This window comes from Zophobas morio, unplaced genomic scaffold (genome assembly GCF_036711695.1).
Source record: "Zophobas morio isolate AGI-343-1 ecotype UQ-CSIRO unplaced genomic scaffold, CSIRO_AGI_Zmor_V1 ptg000205l, whole genome shotgun sequence".
NCBI classification, from domain to species: Eukaryota; Metazoa; Arthropoda; class Insecta; order Coleoptera; family Tenebrionidae; genus Zophobas; species Zophobas morio.
Window position 1 is genome coordinate 144,569 of NW_026972309.1, and position 15,051 is coordinate 159,619.

A 15,051-nucleotide genomic window follows, 5' to 3' on the forward strand; every position below is an offset into this window, starting at 1 on the left:
AAGTATATATATACATTTACAGTAAAAAATTATTATAAATATAAAAATAATATATTGTATTAATAAAAATTGTGCAAATAATTATTTATATACTTAACCAACTTTTAAACAATAAATAATTGAATATTAAGTAAAAGTAAATATAAAATTATTAATTTTTCCTATTCGATGTAGTAGATATTGTTCTTTAATTATGATTATTAATATAACATTAATGTTATATGACTTTTATATTTAGAAAACTGGTATACTTATATTTTTCAATATTATTATAAAAATAACAAAAGAAAAATATATAATATTTATTATATAAATAAAAAATTAAGAAAAGCAACATAATATTTTATAAAAGTATAATATAATAACAGTAATAATAGAATATTTATTATATTTATATCAAACAACTCCAATACTATTAATATTTTTTAATTTTAAAAATAATAATAAGAGAAATAAAATAATAATAAAATTATTTTCACCAAAAAAATTATGCAAAATATTTTTGTTATATGAAAACAAATTCAACATTATTATTGATCGCAATAATATTTTTAATAACAATAATATAAAAATATAATAATAATATTTATTTTTATTTACTTATATATAAATTGTTTCACATTTAAAAAATACTTTACAAAAGTTTTATTATATTTAAAAAGTTATACAAATAACAACTTTTATTTTTTTCTGCTAATTCTCAACATTTATAAAAATTAATGCATAAAAATTTTACTGTTTATTATTGTAAAATTAACTTTTGTGCTGTTTTCATAGTTAATAAAATGATAATATTTATTGTAATAATAAAAATAATAAGCAAACATTCATAATACGGTTATACATATAGAACGAATAAACGTTTACAATTTATATGTATAAATAATATTAAAATATTAATAGAAAAAAGATAAAAACTTTAAAAATAGTAGAAATATACTATAAAGTAAAAATAATAAATACAATAAAAATATATATATACAAAATAATTAAAAGTAAAAAAATAAACTTTTGCAGTGCCCAATGATAATAAAGCATTTTTTTCTACAGGAAAAGACTTTTGGGTTTTCTTTGCATCAGAAACAGCCTCTTCTACTAAAGTAGAAAGTATTCTATATAAAGTAGTAATAATATAATCAAAGTTAATAAGTAAAAATATATAATTACTACTCATTATAATAATATTAATAGTAGTTGAGGTAAAAACTATATAACAATAATAATAAGAAAAGTTGAAAAGTAGAAACTACTAATACTTGTTTATGATAAAAACTATTTATAACTATTCATTATTATAATAATAATAGGAATTGAAATGTTATTACTATTTATAATTAAAATTAAAGTTAAAAGGAAAGACTATTAATAATTTCTTGTAATAATAATTATAAATGAAAAGCTGAAAAGTAAAAAGAAAGCACTGAAAATATCTATAGTATAAAAAAGCCTAAAAATAAATTCCATTAATATTTATTTATTTATAATAATAGAAGTTATAGATGATTATTATGAATTATAAAGATAATAATTAGAAAAAGAAAACTTAGATATAAAAAAAACTACTAATAATTATTGTTAATTATAATAAATGTAATAAAAAAGTAGAAATCACTATATATTATCCATTATAATAATATTACTAAAAGCGGATAAGCAAAACTACTAATACTAATAAGGAAGATAATAATAACTCTGATAAAAAGTAAAGAATATACTATAAATAACCACTATAATAATAATAAGCAAACATGTAAAAACTACTCATAATTATTATTTATAAAAAAGTGAAAAAAAAAATTATAACTATAAATTATTCATTGCAATAATAATAAGAAAAGTCGACAAGCAAAAACTAATAATAAATATTATAAATAATAATTTTCATAAAAGAAAAATGAAAATCTTTTTACATTATTAATTATAATAAAAGTTAAAAAGTAAAGGCTACAATTACTACTGCTAATAATTTTAATAAAAAATTAAAGAAAAATTACTATATTTTAATTATTATATTAAATAATAATACTAAAAGTTAGCAAGTAATAACTACTGATAAATATTATACTACAATAATATTCAATAAGTGAAAGTAAATTATTTTTTAAACAAAAAATAAAAAAAGCTTAATAATAATATTTGTATAAAATAATGATAAAATTTCAAGAAAAGAATGAAGGCTGAAGTAAAGATTCACTAAAATAGCATTAGTACAACTATTAAATAAGAATTAAAGTATAAAGATTACATGTAACATTAATAATAAGTTAAAAAGTAAAGTGTAATAAATATATTATATTAAAGGATATACATAAATAATAAAAGTTTAATTATTATTCAGTAAAGATTGTGTAATAAAATAATAGTTTGTTAAAGTAATCGTAAAATATATATAACTTTAATAATAATAATCACATAAGTTATATAAAAATAACAGTATATTAAAAATCTATAATATAATAATAAAATAATTATGGTATGCTAAAACATAATAACTAAAAAGTTACGAAGTAAAGAAAATAGTAGAGTTAAAAGTATATATTCTTAATAAGAACATAAACCTTATTATTATTTTTTAAAGCATAATAATTATAACAAAAAATATTATTATTATAATAATAACAAAAAAGTTATATAAACAAAAAAGCAGAGTTAATAAAAGTATAAAGTCTTAATAATCATAGTAAATAAAATTTATAAAGAAAGTTTAATACTTTTCTTGAGCTTCAACGTAAATATTCATGTACGCTTCGAAGCAACTTGAAATGATGCCTTCAAATTCAGTTTCTTTCTAATAATAATAATAAACCAGGAATACTTAAAAACTTTTTTAAGAAAATAATATATAAATAATGTAATATAATATTATAGTAGGGAATAAAAATAATCATTATAAATATATTAAAAAAGGTTTGATAAAATATATATATAAAGTTTACTATTAAATATATAATAATAAAAAATTTTTAATTTTTAATATATATAAAAATATTATAAAAAATAATAAGTAAAAGATATAAAGTATTTATCAATAAAAGTATGAATAAGCAATACAGAATGTTAAAAAATTTAAAAATAATCAAATTACTGTAATATTAAAAAAGTAATATAAAAAAGTTTATTTAATAAAATAAATAAATAAAATATTGAAAACGATAATAAATATAAATAATATGGAGATAAATAAAAATATTTTTTATAAAGAAAAAAAGAAATAAAAAATAAAAAACAATAAAAAGAAATTAACAAACAAAATATTTACTCAGAAACTTTTTAGTTAAAAATATTGTACTATATAAATAAAAATGTTTTTCTAAAAAAAAATTTAAGTGTTACTATATTTATTATAACCCTTAATTATAAAAAAAGTAATTAAAAAAAATTAATAACTAAAAATCGTTAAAATAAATATAAAAATTATATAAATAATTATAATAAAATATAGTTAAGATTTTTAAAAATAATAATAACATATAATATTTTATAATCATAAAACAAATAATAAAAAAATTATAATTTTTGTAAATTTTTCTTTATAATAATACTTAAAAAAAAAGTAAATAAAAATATATTTATAAGAATTAAAGAAACCATTAATAGTAATAAGTTTATTTTGCTAATAAAAACTCATGATAGTTAATATAAAAAAAGATAATAATAAAATAAAAAATTAAAATTATTTTTAATACATTAAAAAGAAAAAAATATTTATATATTAGTAAATGTTAGTATTAATATACACAATAATATTCTATAAACTAGTATATAGAAAGAAGCATAAAAATACGAAATATTATTATATATACCAAAAACTTTCATTATTATTATATGATTATTATATTTATATGAAAATAAAAAACTAAAAACTATATTATATATAAAAAACAAAAAAAAAAATTAAGTATTTTTAATTTTCCGTGTTTTATTTACTAGTCTTGGGCTCCAAATCTAATAATTATTGTAAACTATAATTTATAAAATAGAGTATGAAGTATAATATATTAATTTAAAATAAATAAAAAAAGAACTTCGAAGTAAAAATAAATAAAATATAATGAAAATAAAAGTTTATTAGTAATTTATATTAATATTAATAAAATGAAATCATTATAATAATTATTATATAAAGTTATTAAAGACTCAAATTCAAAATAAATTTGATTGAAAAACTCCTCGAAAGCACCGCACTTAAAGCGAAAACAACAAAAAAAAAATAAAATGAAGAGCGAGCCATTACAAAATACACATAACATTTAGCCCTCGAGGGTCAAGTCCACGGGTATACAATATAGAGAATTATTCTAAAAACCATTTTGTATATGTTAAAACGAAACAAAAACTTTTATTACTACTAAATATTTTGCAATATTATTTGTTTATATAAGAAATGAGGTATAAATTTTTATACTAGTTCTCAATATTTGAGGGTATTTGTTAAAAATTTTTTAAAATATTTATATATATTCAATAAAATACTGGAAATTGTTTTTTATATAAAAAGGTAAAACAATAAACTGTTATTATTACTATTAAATATTATTAATATAAATATAATAGTTTTTCTCTTTATTTGTTTATATAAAAACATTTATAGATTATATTTTTGTATATTAACAATAATAATGTTTAATAATAATAAAAGTTTTTTTTAATTATTTATATTTTATTAAAAAAATAAATTCAAAAGAAATTTTTAAGATGATTACTAATAGAAACATAAAGAATATAAATTAAAAACTGTTTTATTTAATAACTGAAAACAAGAAACTTTAATTATTTTATCATACTTAACCGTATTATGCTTATTTATTTAAATATCAATATATTATCTGCAAATAATTATTACTTTTTCTGTACATAAAAAAATAAAACAAAAAACTTTTGTTAATACATTATATTTGATATTTTTTTTTAAAAAATATTATAAAAAATATAAACATACAAAAGTGAACAAGAAAAATAATTATTATTTGATATTAATATTAATATTAATATATAAAAAACTTTAATTAATTATTATTATTTACATTGAAATTAATATATAAAAAAAAATTTCAAAGTATCCTTAATATAAAAAATTTTAAGCAAAAACTTTTATTATTATTACTACTAAATATTAATATTAATATGCAAAAAATAACTTAAAATCTATTTTATATATAATAAAAAATGAAACAAAAACTTTTATTATTATTATTAGATATTAACATAAAAAAAAATTATCTAAAAACTATTTGATAGTATACAATATTATTAATATTAATATACAAAAAATAATTAAAAAACTATTCGATATATATAAAAATATAGCATAAAACTTTTATTAGAATTGGATAGTAATATTAATTTATATACAAATAATCTAAAAAAAAATACTCTATAAGAAAAGTGGAACCAAAAAAACTTTTATTATTACTAATGAAAAAATATACACAATTAATAATAGAACAAAAAACTTGTACTAGTATCAATCAATATATATATTAATATACAAAAAACTATATATAAAAATATAACAAAAAATATTTTTATTATTATAATTTTTATTAAATATTAATATTTATATAAAAAAATAATAAATATATTATTAAAGTTCATAATAAATAAAGCTTACAGCTTCTGGAAAAGTTGGGAAGCGAGTTGCCAAATGCTTCTCAAAAGTTAGTGTTTCTCCGATCTATTATTATTTTGTTATTATATAAAATAGCATTATTTAATTATTTTTTAATGTATAAAAATAAAGTTTACAAAATCTTATAATCTTATAATAGCAATAATATTCATTTAGCAATATGGAAAAGATGAATTTTTAGTAAAAGTAGTATTTTTTTATATATAACAAAAAATTATAAAAGTTATATGAATAAATTTTTTTCTTAAGCTATAATATATAAATTTTCTGTTTCTATTATAATTTTCTTATTTTTCTTGTTAGTATATATATATATATATATTTATCTAATAAAAAAAATTAAAGTTAATGAAACATTTATAAAAATTAATGCATTCTTTTCAATATAGAAAATGTAAATATTTTATAAAAGTAATGATTTTTTATATATACAATAAAATATATATTAAAATTATATCTTTGAAATTTCTTATTTTCTTAATTTATAATATATATTTTATATTCTATTATGATTTTCTTATTTTTCTTGATATAAATATACAGATTTATTTTTCAAGAGAAACTTCTTCTCCAAACTAATACTATTAAATATTATTAAAAAAGTTATATAAAAATTTTTATAAAACTGAATAAAAATTATTAATATATTTTTTTTTTATATTGAAAAATATGAATTGTTAACAAAAGTAGTTTTTTTATTATAATTTTTAATATAATAAAGTATTTTAAAAATTCAAGTAAATAATAATTATCTATTTTTTATATACGTATTTTTGTTAAAATTAGTATTATTTTAAGTATCTTTTTAAGAAACATTACTATATATTTTTAACTTTTACTATAAAATATTTGAATTCACACATTATATTTTCATATTTTCCTATTAAAAAATATGAATTAGAACTTTTTTTCATAATTACTAATATTATTATTTATTACAAAATATATAAATTTTATAAAATTTTTATTATAATAACCATATTAAGTTTTCATTATTATTATAATCATTATTAATTGTTATCATCGTAAAATTCAATGAAATTTAAAAAATATTTATGACAACAATTATAATATTTTAGTTTTTAATAATTATCGTATGTATAGTTTATCTTTATAATCGTAAATATTACAGAACATATATAATTTTTATAGTAATAAATATATTAATTATGTATTTATTCAATGCAATAATTTTTAATATTTTTATAATTATTGATTTTATTATTATAATGATTATCTGTTAGTATATAAACTTTTAGAATCATCATAATAACTACTATTATTATATTTTCTTAAATTTTTGTATTAATAAAAAAATAATTAATATTTCTTATAATTATCAAATTATTTATATATTAGACGTTATAATTTTTAATTTTTTTATAACTTTTGATTTTTATTATTATTATTGTCATCATTTCGTATATAAATTTTTTAAGTCTTCATAATAACTACTATGATACTTTTCTTATTTTTTTATAACAAATAGTAAACTTATTAATATTTGCTTATAATTATGAATATAATTTTGTAAAAAAATACATTTATTGTATAATTTATTGTATTTTATTTATTTATTATATTGACTATAAAAATTTTTGTTTTATTTATATTTATAAATATTTTTTAATTACCTTAATCGTATATAATATAAATTATTAATTCTTTATTATATGAATTTTTTTATATATATAAAAAAAATTACTTTTTATTATTCTTAGTAGTAAATTTTATTCTATTTTTATATTTTATATATTTATTATATTAGATTTCAACTTTTTAACATTTAAAATATTTTGTTTGATTATTATTGCGAAAAATATGAATTCATAATTATTATAATACAACTATTATAAATAATATTAATTGGAAAAAATTTTTTAATATAAATAATCATTTTTTAATAAAATACATAATTTTGGTAATTTATATATTGTTTGTACTAAATTCTAAATATTTTATTTTATTATTATTATCGAAAAATATATGAATTTATAAATTATCATAACGCAACTTTTATTTTTTATATAATAAAAAAACTAATTTTCCTTATAATTAACATTATATTTTTTAATAAAATACATAAATTTCATTATTTCATTATAAAATTAAATATAATAAGTTTTAAGTTAAATCATTATTAGATTTTAATATACTTTTTAATAAAATACATTTTTATAAATTTTTTTTAATTAATAAGTTATATTATATAATATTTCGTTATAATAACTATTATTTAATTTAATTTTTTTAAATATTTTTATAATAATTAGATCTTAATATTTATCAATAGAATATATTAAATCTATTTCTTTATAACTTTTATTATTGTATTTTATTATTTTTTAATATAGGATAAATACTTTTGACGTACTTATTTATTTCTCTTGTAATAAAGATACATATTTATTATAATAATTATATATTTATATAATTATTATATTATATAAATTTTATTGTTTTTATTAACTAGAAAATCTAAAAAATATTTTTTCTTTGCAATAACTTTTATAATTGTTTTATATTTTTTAAGTTATAATAAATATAAATTATGTTGTCTTTATAATTATTATAGCTTAATTTTACTATTTAATTATTAATACCAGATTTTAATATTTTTTAATGCAAAATATAAAAAATTATAAATTTTTTATAATAACTATTTTTTCTAATATAGTATATTTTTAATAACTATTTTTTGTATGTGAATATATAAATTTATTATATAATTACTAATATCAGATTTTAATATTTTTAAATACAAAATAAAAATTCGTAATATTTATATTATAAAATATATTAAATTTTTCTACGTAAAATAAATAAAAAAATATATATTTTTATTATAGTTAGTTATTATATTCTATTATTTTCTTACACGCAAATATAAAAATATTCAGAGTTCCAACAGTTATTAGTCTAATTTTATATTATTTTTGACATAAAACGTGTAAATCTTGAATTTATTATATTTATCATATTTTATTTTCCATTTATTATAAAAAACTAATTTAGAAATATAATGTTTATACTATTATTAAATATTTTAATATATATTTTTAATTTTCTTTATTTTTAAAGTTTATTATTATCATATTGTATTTTATTATTTATTTTAATATTAATTGTATAAAAGTAGTTTGCATTATATTAAATATTTTTTTAAAATAAATTATTTGATTTACTAAAGTTTATTATATTTATTTTATTTTTATTTTTAAATATTGTTTGCTTCAATAGATAATTTTGTATAAAATTCTCTAAATCTGTATATATTTTTTAATTTGAAAAATATATATTCTTTAATCTTAGAATATAAATTTATTATTATTATTATACTTGAAAATTATTTAATTAATATTAATTATAAAAAATTCTTTTACATTTTTTAAAAAAAATTACATAATTATCATATTTTCTAATAGACATTACTAAAGTTCACAATAGTTATTATATTTCATTTCATTAAACTTATGTAGTCTTATTGTTTTTATTGTTTTCTTTATAAAACATTTATTTTAATAAATCCTTTAAAAATATTATAAAGTTAAATAATTTTATAATTATATATGTTTTTAATTAACATAAAAAATATAAGATATAAAATATTTTTTGAAAATATATTTTTCGATTCTTATAATTTTTTAAAAATTCTTATTTTTTTATATTACATACTTTTTATAAGTTTAATATTTTTTAATAACTCAAAAAAAAATTAAATTACTTATATGTATTATAACAAATAAACAAATTTATTATTATAATATAATTATATAAAAAATATTTTAAAAGAACTAAAAAAATTTCTATTTATTTATTATATAATTTACTTATTAAAAAATAATAATAATATATAAAAGTATATATAATCAAAAGTAAACTTTTATTTATAGAAAAACACATTTTTAAAAGCTATAAGAAAAGTAAATATTGCTATAAAAGTAAAAATGGTTCCTTTATAATATTATAAATTTATAATAATAATAATAATGTTTATTCCATTAATTTAACATATATTATAAAATTCAAAAAAAATTATAATTCTACATTATTATAATAAGTAATATTAAATCTATAATTTATAATATAATTACAATTTAAAAGTGTTGAATAAAAAAGAAATTCATAAAAAGTGTAATATATAAAAATCATAAAAAAAATAAAAAGTAAAAGGTTTACTATAAATGTTTTTAAAGCTGTTATTAGTAAATTTATAAGTAGCTTAATAATGATAATTGTAATAATAAAAGTATTACCAGTAAAAGAAGAAGTTTAACGGATAGAGAATCTTCATTTTGCTTTAACAAATTGCTCAAATCTTTACTGTTTATAATAATAATTATTATTAATATTATTGAAAAAACTTTTTAGGCTAAATATTTGTAAAAAAAATTTAGGTTTTTTAAAAAGGGCAACTTTTTTTTACTAATTGATAGTTTAAAATAATAATAATAATAAATAATAATAATAATAATAATAAACACCGGCACCACGCACAAAACATTAGGAAAAGTTTTTTGCTAAGCTTCCATGAAGCTGGAAATACATCCGCCCAACATTCTTCAAAATTAGACACTAAAAAATTTAATTGCAACCATATATTGTAAAAGTGATCGCAGATTGTATAATAAAGTTATTTATTGATACCAACTCTCTTGCACCACGTGTATCTCCGTTTTACTTTATTCAAATCTGATGCCTTGGGAACAGATTGGGTTAATAGAGAAGAGTAGGGATGATTGAGCATTTTTATTGGTTAATAGAGGTGTATTAGAAAGGCGTCCTTAGCCCATTAAAGCAAGTAGCGAAAATGATAGGCGTAAGTATTTAAGCTTTAAAAAAAGCCATATGGTTGGTCCTCAGCTAAGGAGACTCAAAAAATTAGTTAAAATAATGTGTTTACTTCAGAATTGGGGGAAAATATTATTTTATATTCATTCAACTCCAAACGTATTAGCCAATCAACAAGGTCCGCCACCACTTCTGCCAATAAGGCAAAGTTAATATATATAAATAAATATATTATAATAAAATTAGTAATTTGTTGTTAAAGTATTGAAGTTTATTTTATATTAGAAAAAATAAAAAATAAAACATTTTTATTGCTTTTAGTAATATTATATATTTAAAACTTGTGTATCCTGTCAATAATAGTAGTAATAATAATAATAAACAACAACCTTCTCCCAGCGCTTCTAGCACCAAACAAGCATCGTGTAATAACTTTTTTACTTCAACAGTAAAAACAGTTTGCTTTGTTGAGCAAAAATCACTAAACTCTTCTCTTATCTAAAACAATTATAACACTTTTATTTTATTTTAATAATAATTGAAAAAACTAGCCTGCCGCTTTAAAAGAATTTGAGTTTTACGAAATTCATCATAAATTTCTTTGATCTAAAAAAAAAATAAGCTAGCCGTTTCTTAAAAAAATAAAAAAATAGAGCAATTTTTTTGAGTAAATATATGTTTATATAAAAAAGTATCATAATATATGAAATAATATAAATAAATAAACATCATAAAAACTACTAAAAAGCTCATATTAATTTGGTAGAGGTATAATAAAAGTGTGCAAATAAACGAAAAGTTTTTAAAACAACCAATCAAAACACACTTTTTTCATATCTGAAAAACGGTCAAACTCAGGAATGATGTGGTTGAGCGCCTGAAGAAGATAAGCGGCGTCCCGGTATTGTCTTTTTTCACTCATATTTTTTAAACTTTCCACTCCCGCAATCTTTAGGAGTTAGAAATAGAATAATGAAGCAAGAATAGTTATTAGTAAAACTATAATAAGTTGTAATAATAAAGTTTTAAAAAAAATATTTAAAAAAAATAAAAAAAGTGTGATAAATCTAAAAAAATATTATTAAATTTTATAAGGAAAAGCTTCTAAAGTTAAAGTTATCTTTTAACGAGTTTTTATAAGAAAGTTTTTGTAAATCTATGAAAAACCCCAACAAAATTCACGTGCGAACTTTTTGTTTTAAAAATTATTTTTTCCACGTCTTTAAAGTATATATTTCTTTACGTTTCCTGCTCATTTTCTTTTTACTTGTTATTATATTATATAAATAACAGAACAACTAAACTATGCGTACATGCTTTTCTTTATGCGCGTTAACTTTTCATAAAAATTCAGTCAAGAGATGATGGGCTTAACGAACACGCGATAGTGGACCAGTCAAGTACTCTTTTTAACCCCATTATTAGTACACTTTTTTGTCGGAAATTTTTTAAAAGGGGATAAAAGTGCATAAAATCCTTACTTTTTACATTCTTAATCTGAAATTACCAATAAAGTAGCAATTTGTACCTTAACTTTTATTTTGGTATTATAAACGCGTTATTTTCAACTTTTTTTTTTCACAACTTTTTCACATGAAACTTTTATATGTCACACCAAAAAATTATTTTTTCTCTTCTACATATTCAAAAACCATTATTTTAATAATGGAAAGTACTTTTTTATGAAACTATTATAAACTTTGTTTTCCTCATATAAAAAAAAAGTTTTTAAGTATTATAAATAAAGTCAGAAATCATGTTTAAATATGTTTACAAAGATATATTTAAAAGTTCAATATAATTAGCAACACAACAAAAAGTATTTATAAGAAAAATTTTAAAATTAATAAAATAATAAAAAGAGTTACATCAGTAAATTTATATAAAGTAAAACAGCTTTCTATGGATCCAATAAAAATAATGCCAAGTAGACTTCACCCAATAATTTTTTTAATGGCGCGTCATAAAGAACACGTTTCAGTTTAGAAGTCTACCTCGAGAAAATGATTGGACACTAGTTAAACCGCAAGCTTGTATTTGTTAAATATATCAAAGTTTTTATTACGAGCACACATGCAAGAATAAAACTTATTTCATAATACATATATTTTAAAAAGGTGAAGCTAAACATTTTATTAATATATCTTTGTATAAAAATATAATTTTAAATTTTGATAATAGCTTCTATATGTAAATTTTTATAATTAAACACAGCATTAAAAAAAATTATGCAAAACTTTTATATAAAAATAATTTGATTAAAGTGCAGTATTTATGTTACGAGCATATGAAGACGATTCAAAGAATTTATAGAGGCTGTCAGATTGCGCTTAGCAAAGTCTAAAGACTTTATATCTCTCGTGATTTCTTGCACCTTTTACAAAAAAATTTAGCAAAGTATAAAAAAAAAGATTTTAAAAATTGACAAAAATGAAGTATACAATAAAAATTCATATTAAATTTCAAAAAAAAAACTTTGCTTAGAAAATATTATATAATAATATTTTTCAGTTAATAGTATAAGCGTTAACATTTCCTGTAAATAAAAATTTTAACTAAGAATTATGTCAAACATTTAACCTTTGTTCTATGATATTTTTGAAATTTCTTATAAAAAAACGGTAAAAAGAAAATTTTAAATTGAATATTTTTCAATAGTTATTAAGTCTTTTAATACTGTAGTTATTGGTATAAAAAATAAAAATATAAATAATAATATATAATAGCATTTACAATAATGTAAAAGTTTTTATTACAGTATTATAATAAGAATTTAATAAAGTTTCAAAAGATTCCTATTAAAAACGTTTGACTATTCAAAGATAAGTAAAAGTATTTATAATGTTCTCTTTAATATTTATTATTCGCCTTAATTATTTTTTTTAAAATAAGAATAAAAATGTTATAATATTACAATAGAATAGAAAAAATAAATTATCTAGAGTAAATTTATAAATAAGTATTTAATTTTACAGAGCTATAATGTAAACTTAATATTATTACAATTAAGCTACTTTCGTACTCTTTTTTAACTTATTTGGTACTTTTTCACTTTCTAGTCAAATTTAAAAGTTGGCACCAAATCTCAGTTTAAATTAAGAATAACAAGTTATCTGATTTAATAACTAAATATATATAGTTATAGTATATTGGCTTAAAATTAGGCAAAATTATGCTTATTATTATGCAAAGCTTTAAATAATTTATATTACAACACTTTTTAATTAAAAATATATATTAGAATATGTGAAACCATCTAAAAAGTATTTAAAAATCAAATTTATTATACTAATTACAAAACTTTTTAATTAAAAAAATTTATTAGAATAAGTGAAACCATTTAAAAAGTTTTTAAAATCAAATTTATTATACTAATTTTTTAAAAAAACACAAATAAAGTTTACCTTTCCTTTTTTAACTTTAATTTTGAATTATGATAAGGTACTGTAAAAACTTAAGTTCAAAGTATAAAAGTACAAGTATACAAAAGTAATTAATTAAACAAACAATAGATTTAAAAATACTGAATATATATATATGTAATTAAAATTATTTAACAAGTTACATTTCACAGATTTTTATGTTAAATTAAAGAAATAAAAAGTTAAGAAAAATTGTATATTGAAAAATTATGAGATGAAGTAAAATAGTTATGGATGAGCCTTATTAGATAATGTCTAAAGTTAAATATTTTACAATTAAAAAAAATATTTAATTAATTTTGTGGTAAAGAAACAAACTTTTAAAGTTAAAATTAACACCATTTCATCAGATAAAATTGCTTTAGTTTTAATATCACTAATTTTTGAAAACAGTTGTTGAATAAAAAGTTGGGCATCTTCAATTGCATTTACTCCTTTACATCAAATATTGAAATCGGGAGGTAAAGTATTAATTGGAATAATAATAACCGTCTTCTCCGTTAAAGCGGGCTTGCTCATAAGTAATGTCCTTTATTTCTTTATTAATTTGCCTTAAAACAGAAAACTTTCAGTAAAAAGTTATTTACTATTAAGTATATATAAACTTTATAACTTTAATTTAACATTAAGATTGGCCAAAGTTGAGTCAATGTTTCCTAAAGATTCTTCGCTAGGAAATAAATTATTTATATATTCTACGACATCAAAGTTTTTAGAATCCAAAGGATCATTACTTGCTAAAACCTTAAAGAAAAAATAAATTTTAAAGGTGTTCTAGTTATAAGTAAAACTTAGTTATTTAAGTTTTTTTTTATTTTACACCTCATCGATGGCATCTTCTGTGATCTCCGGAAACACAATTGACTCCATTAAAAATTTAAGTGTTGCAAAAAGTGTACTACTGAGTAAGATGCTTCTAGCAGTGTAATATATAACCAAAAAATTATTCTTTACAAGAAATAAAAACCAGATAACGAAAACTATTTCCTTCTTATTGCCCTTCCCTTGCCTGCCTTTACTATTTTTTAGTTATAATCCCTCACCATTTCGTAAAATGATTTTAGATAAACGCTACTTTTTTATTTTATTAAACACTTTTTACTACTTTTATATAAATATTTTCAATTCTAAGGTAAAAAATTAGATCTAATAACCTTTAAGTAGCCCCTTTTTATACTACAAAAGTTGTCTCGATACTTACAAGTAAAT

General features: G+C 16.4%; 1 protein-coding gene across 1 annotated transcript; it reads right to left on the reverse strand.

The window, feature by feature from the left end:
• Positions 1-161: 161 nt before the first annotated feature.
• Positions 162-14,518, reverse strand: LOC135145980 (vacuolar protein sorting-associated protein 53 homolog). Its single transcript, XM_064078107.1, has 15 exons — positions 14,456-14,518; positions 14,332-14,393; positions 14,182-14,276; positions 12,702-12,794; positions 11,247-11,369; positions 10,973-11,026; positions 10,810-10,918; positions 10,533-10,612; positions 10,277-10,328; positions 10,114-10,204; positions 9,886-9,952; positions 5,612-5,674; positions 2,712-2,788; positions 1,010-1,112; positions 162-185 (listed from the first exon to the last, which is right to left on the reverse strand). Exons 3-15 carry the CDS (start codon positions 14,182-14,184, stop codon positions 162-164), a joined length of 939 nt encoding a protein of 312 aa, XP_063934177.1. The 5' UTR covers positions 14,185-14,276; positions 14,332-14,393; positions 14,456-14,518.
• Positions 14,519-15,051: the final 533 nt, after the last annotated feature.

Bases quoted from the DNA above. Each gene is read 5' to 3' on its own strand.
- LOC135145980 (XM_064078107.1), bottom strand. The intron at 5,675-9,885 runs GTAATACTTTTA...AAATAATAATAG, and splicing joins TTAAACTTCTTCTTTTACTG to ATCGGAGAAACACTAACTTT. The intron at 2,789-5,611 runs GTAAGCTTTATT...TATTATTATTAG, and splicing joins TCCCAACTTTTCCAGAAGCT to AAAGAAACTGAATTTGAAGG.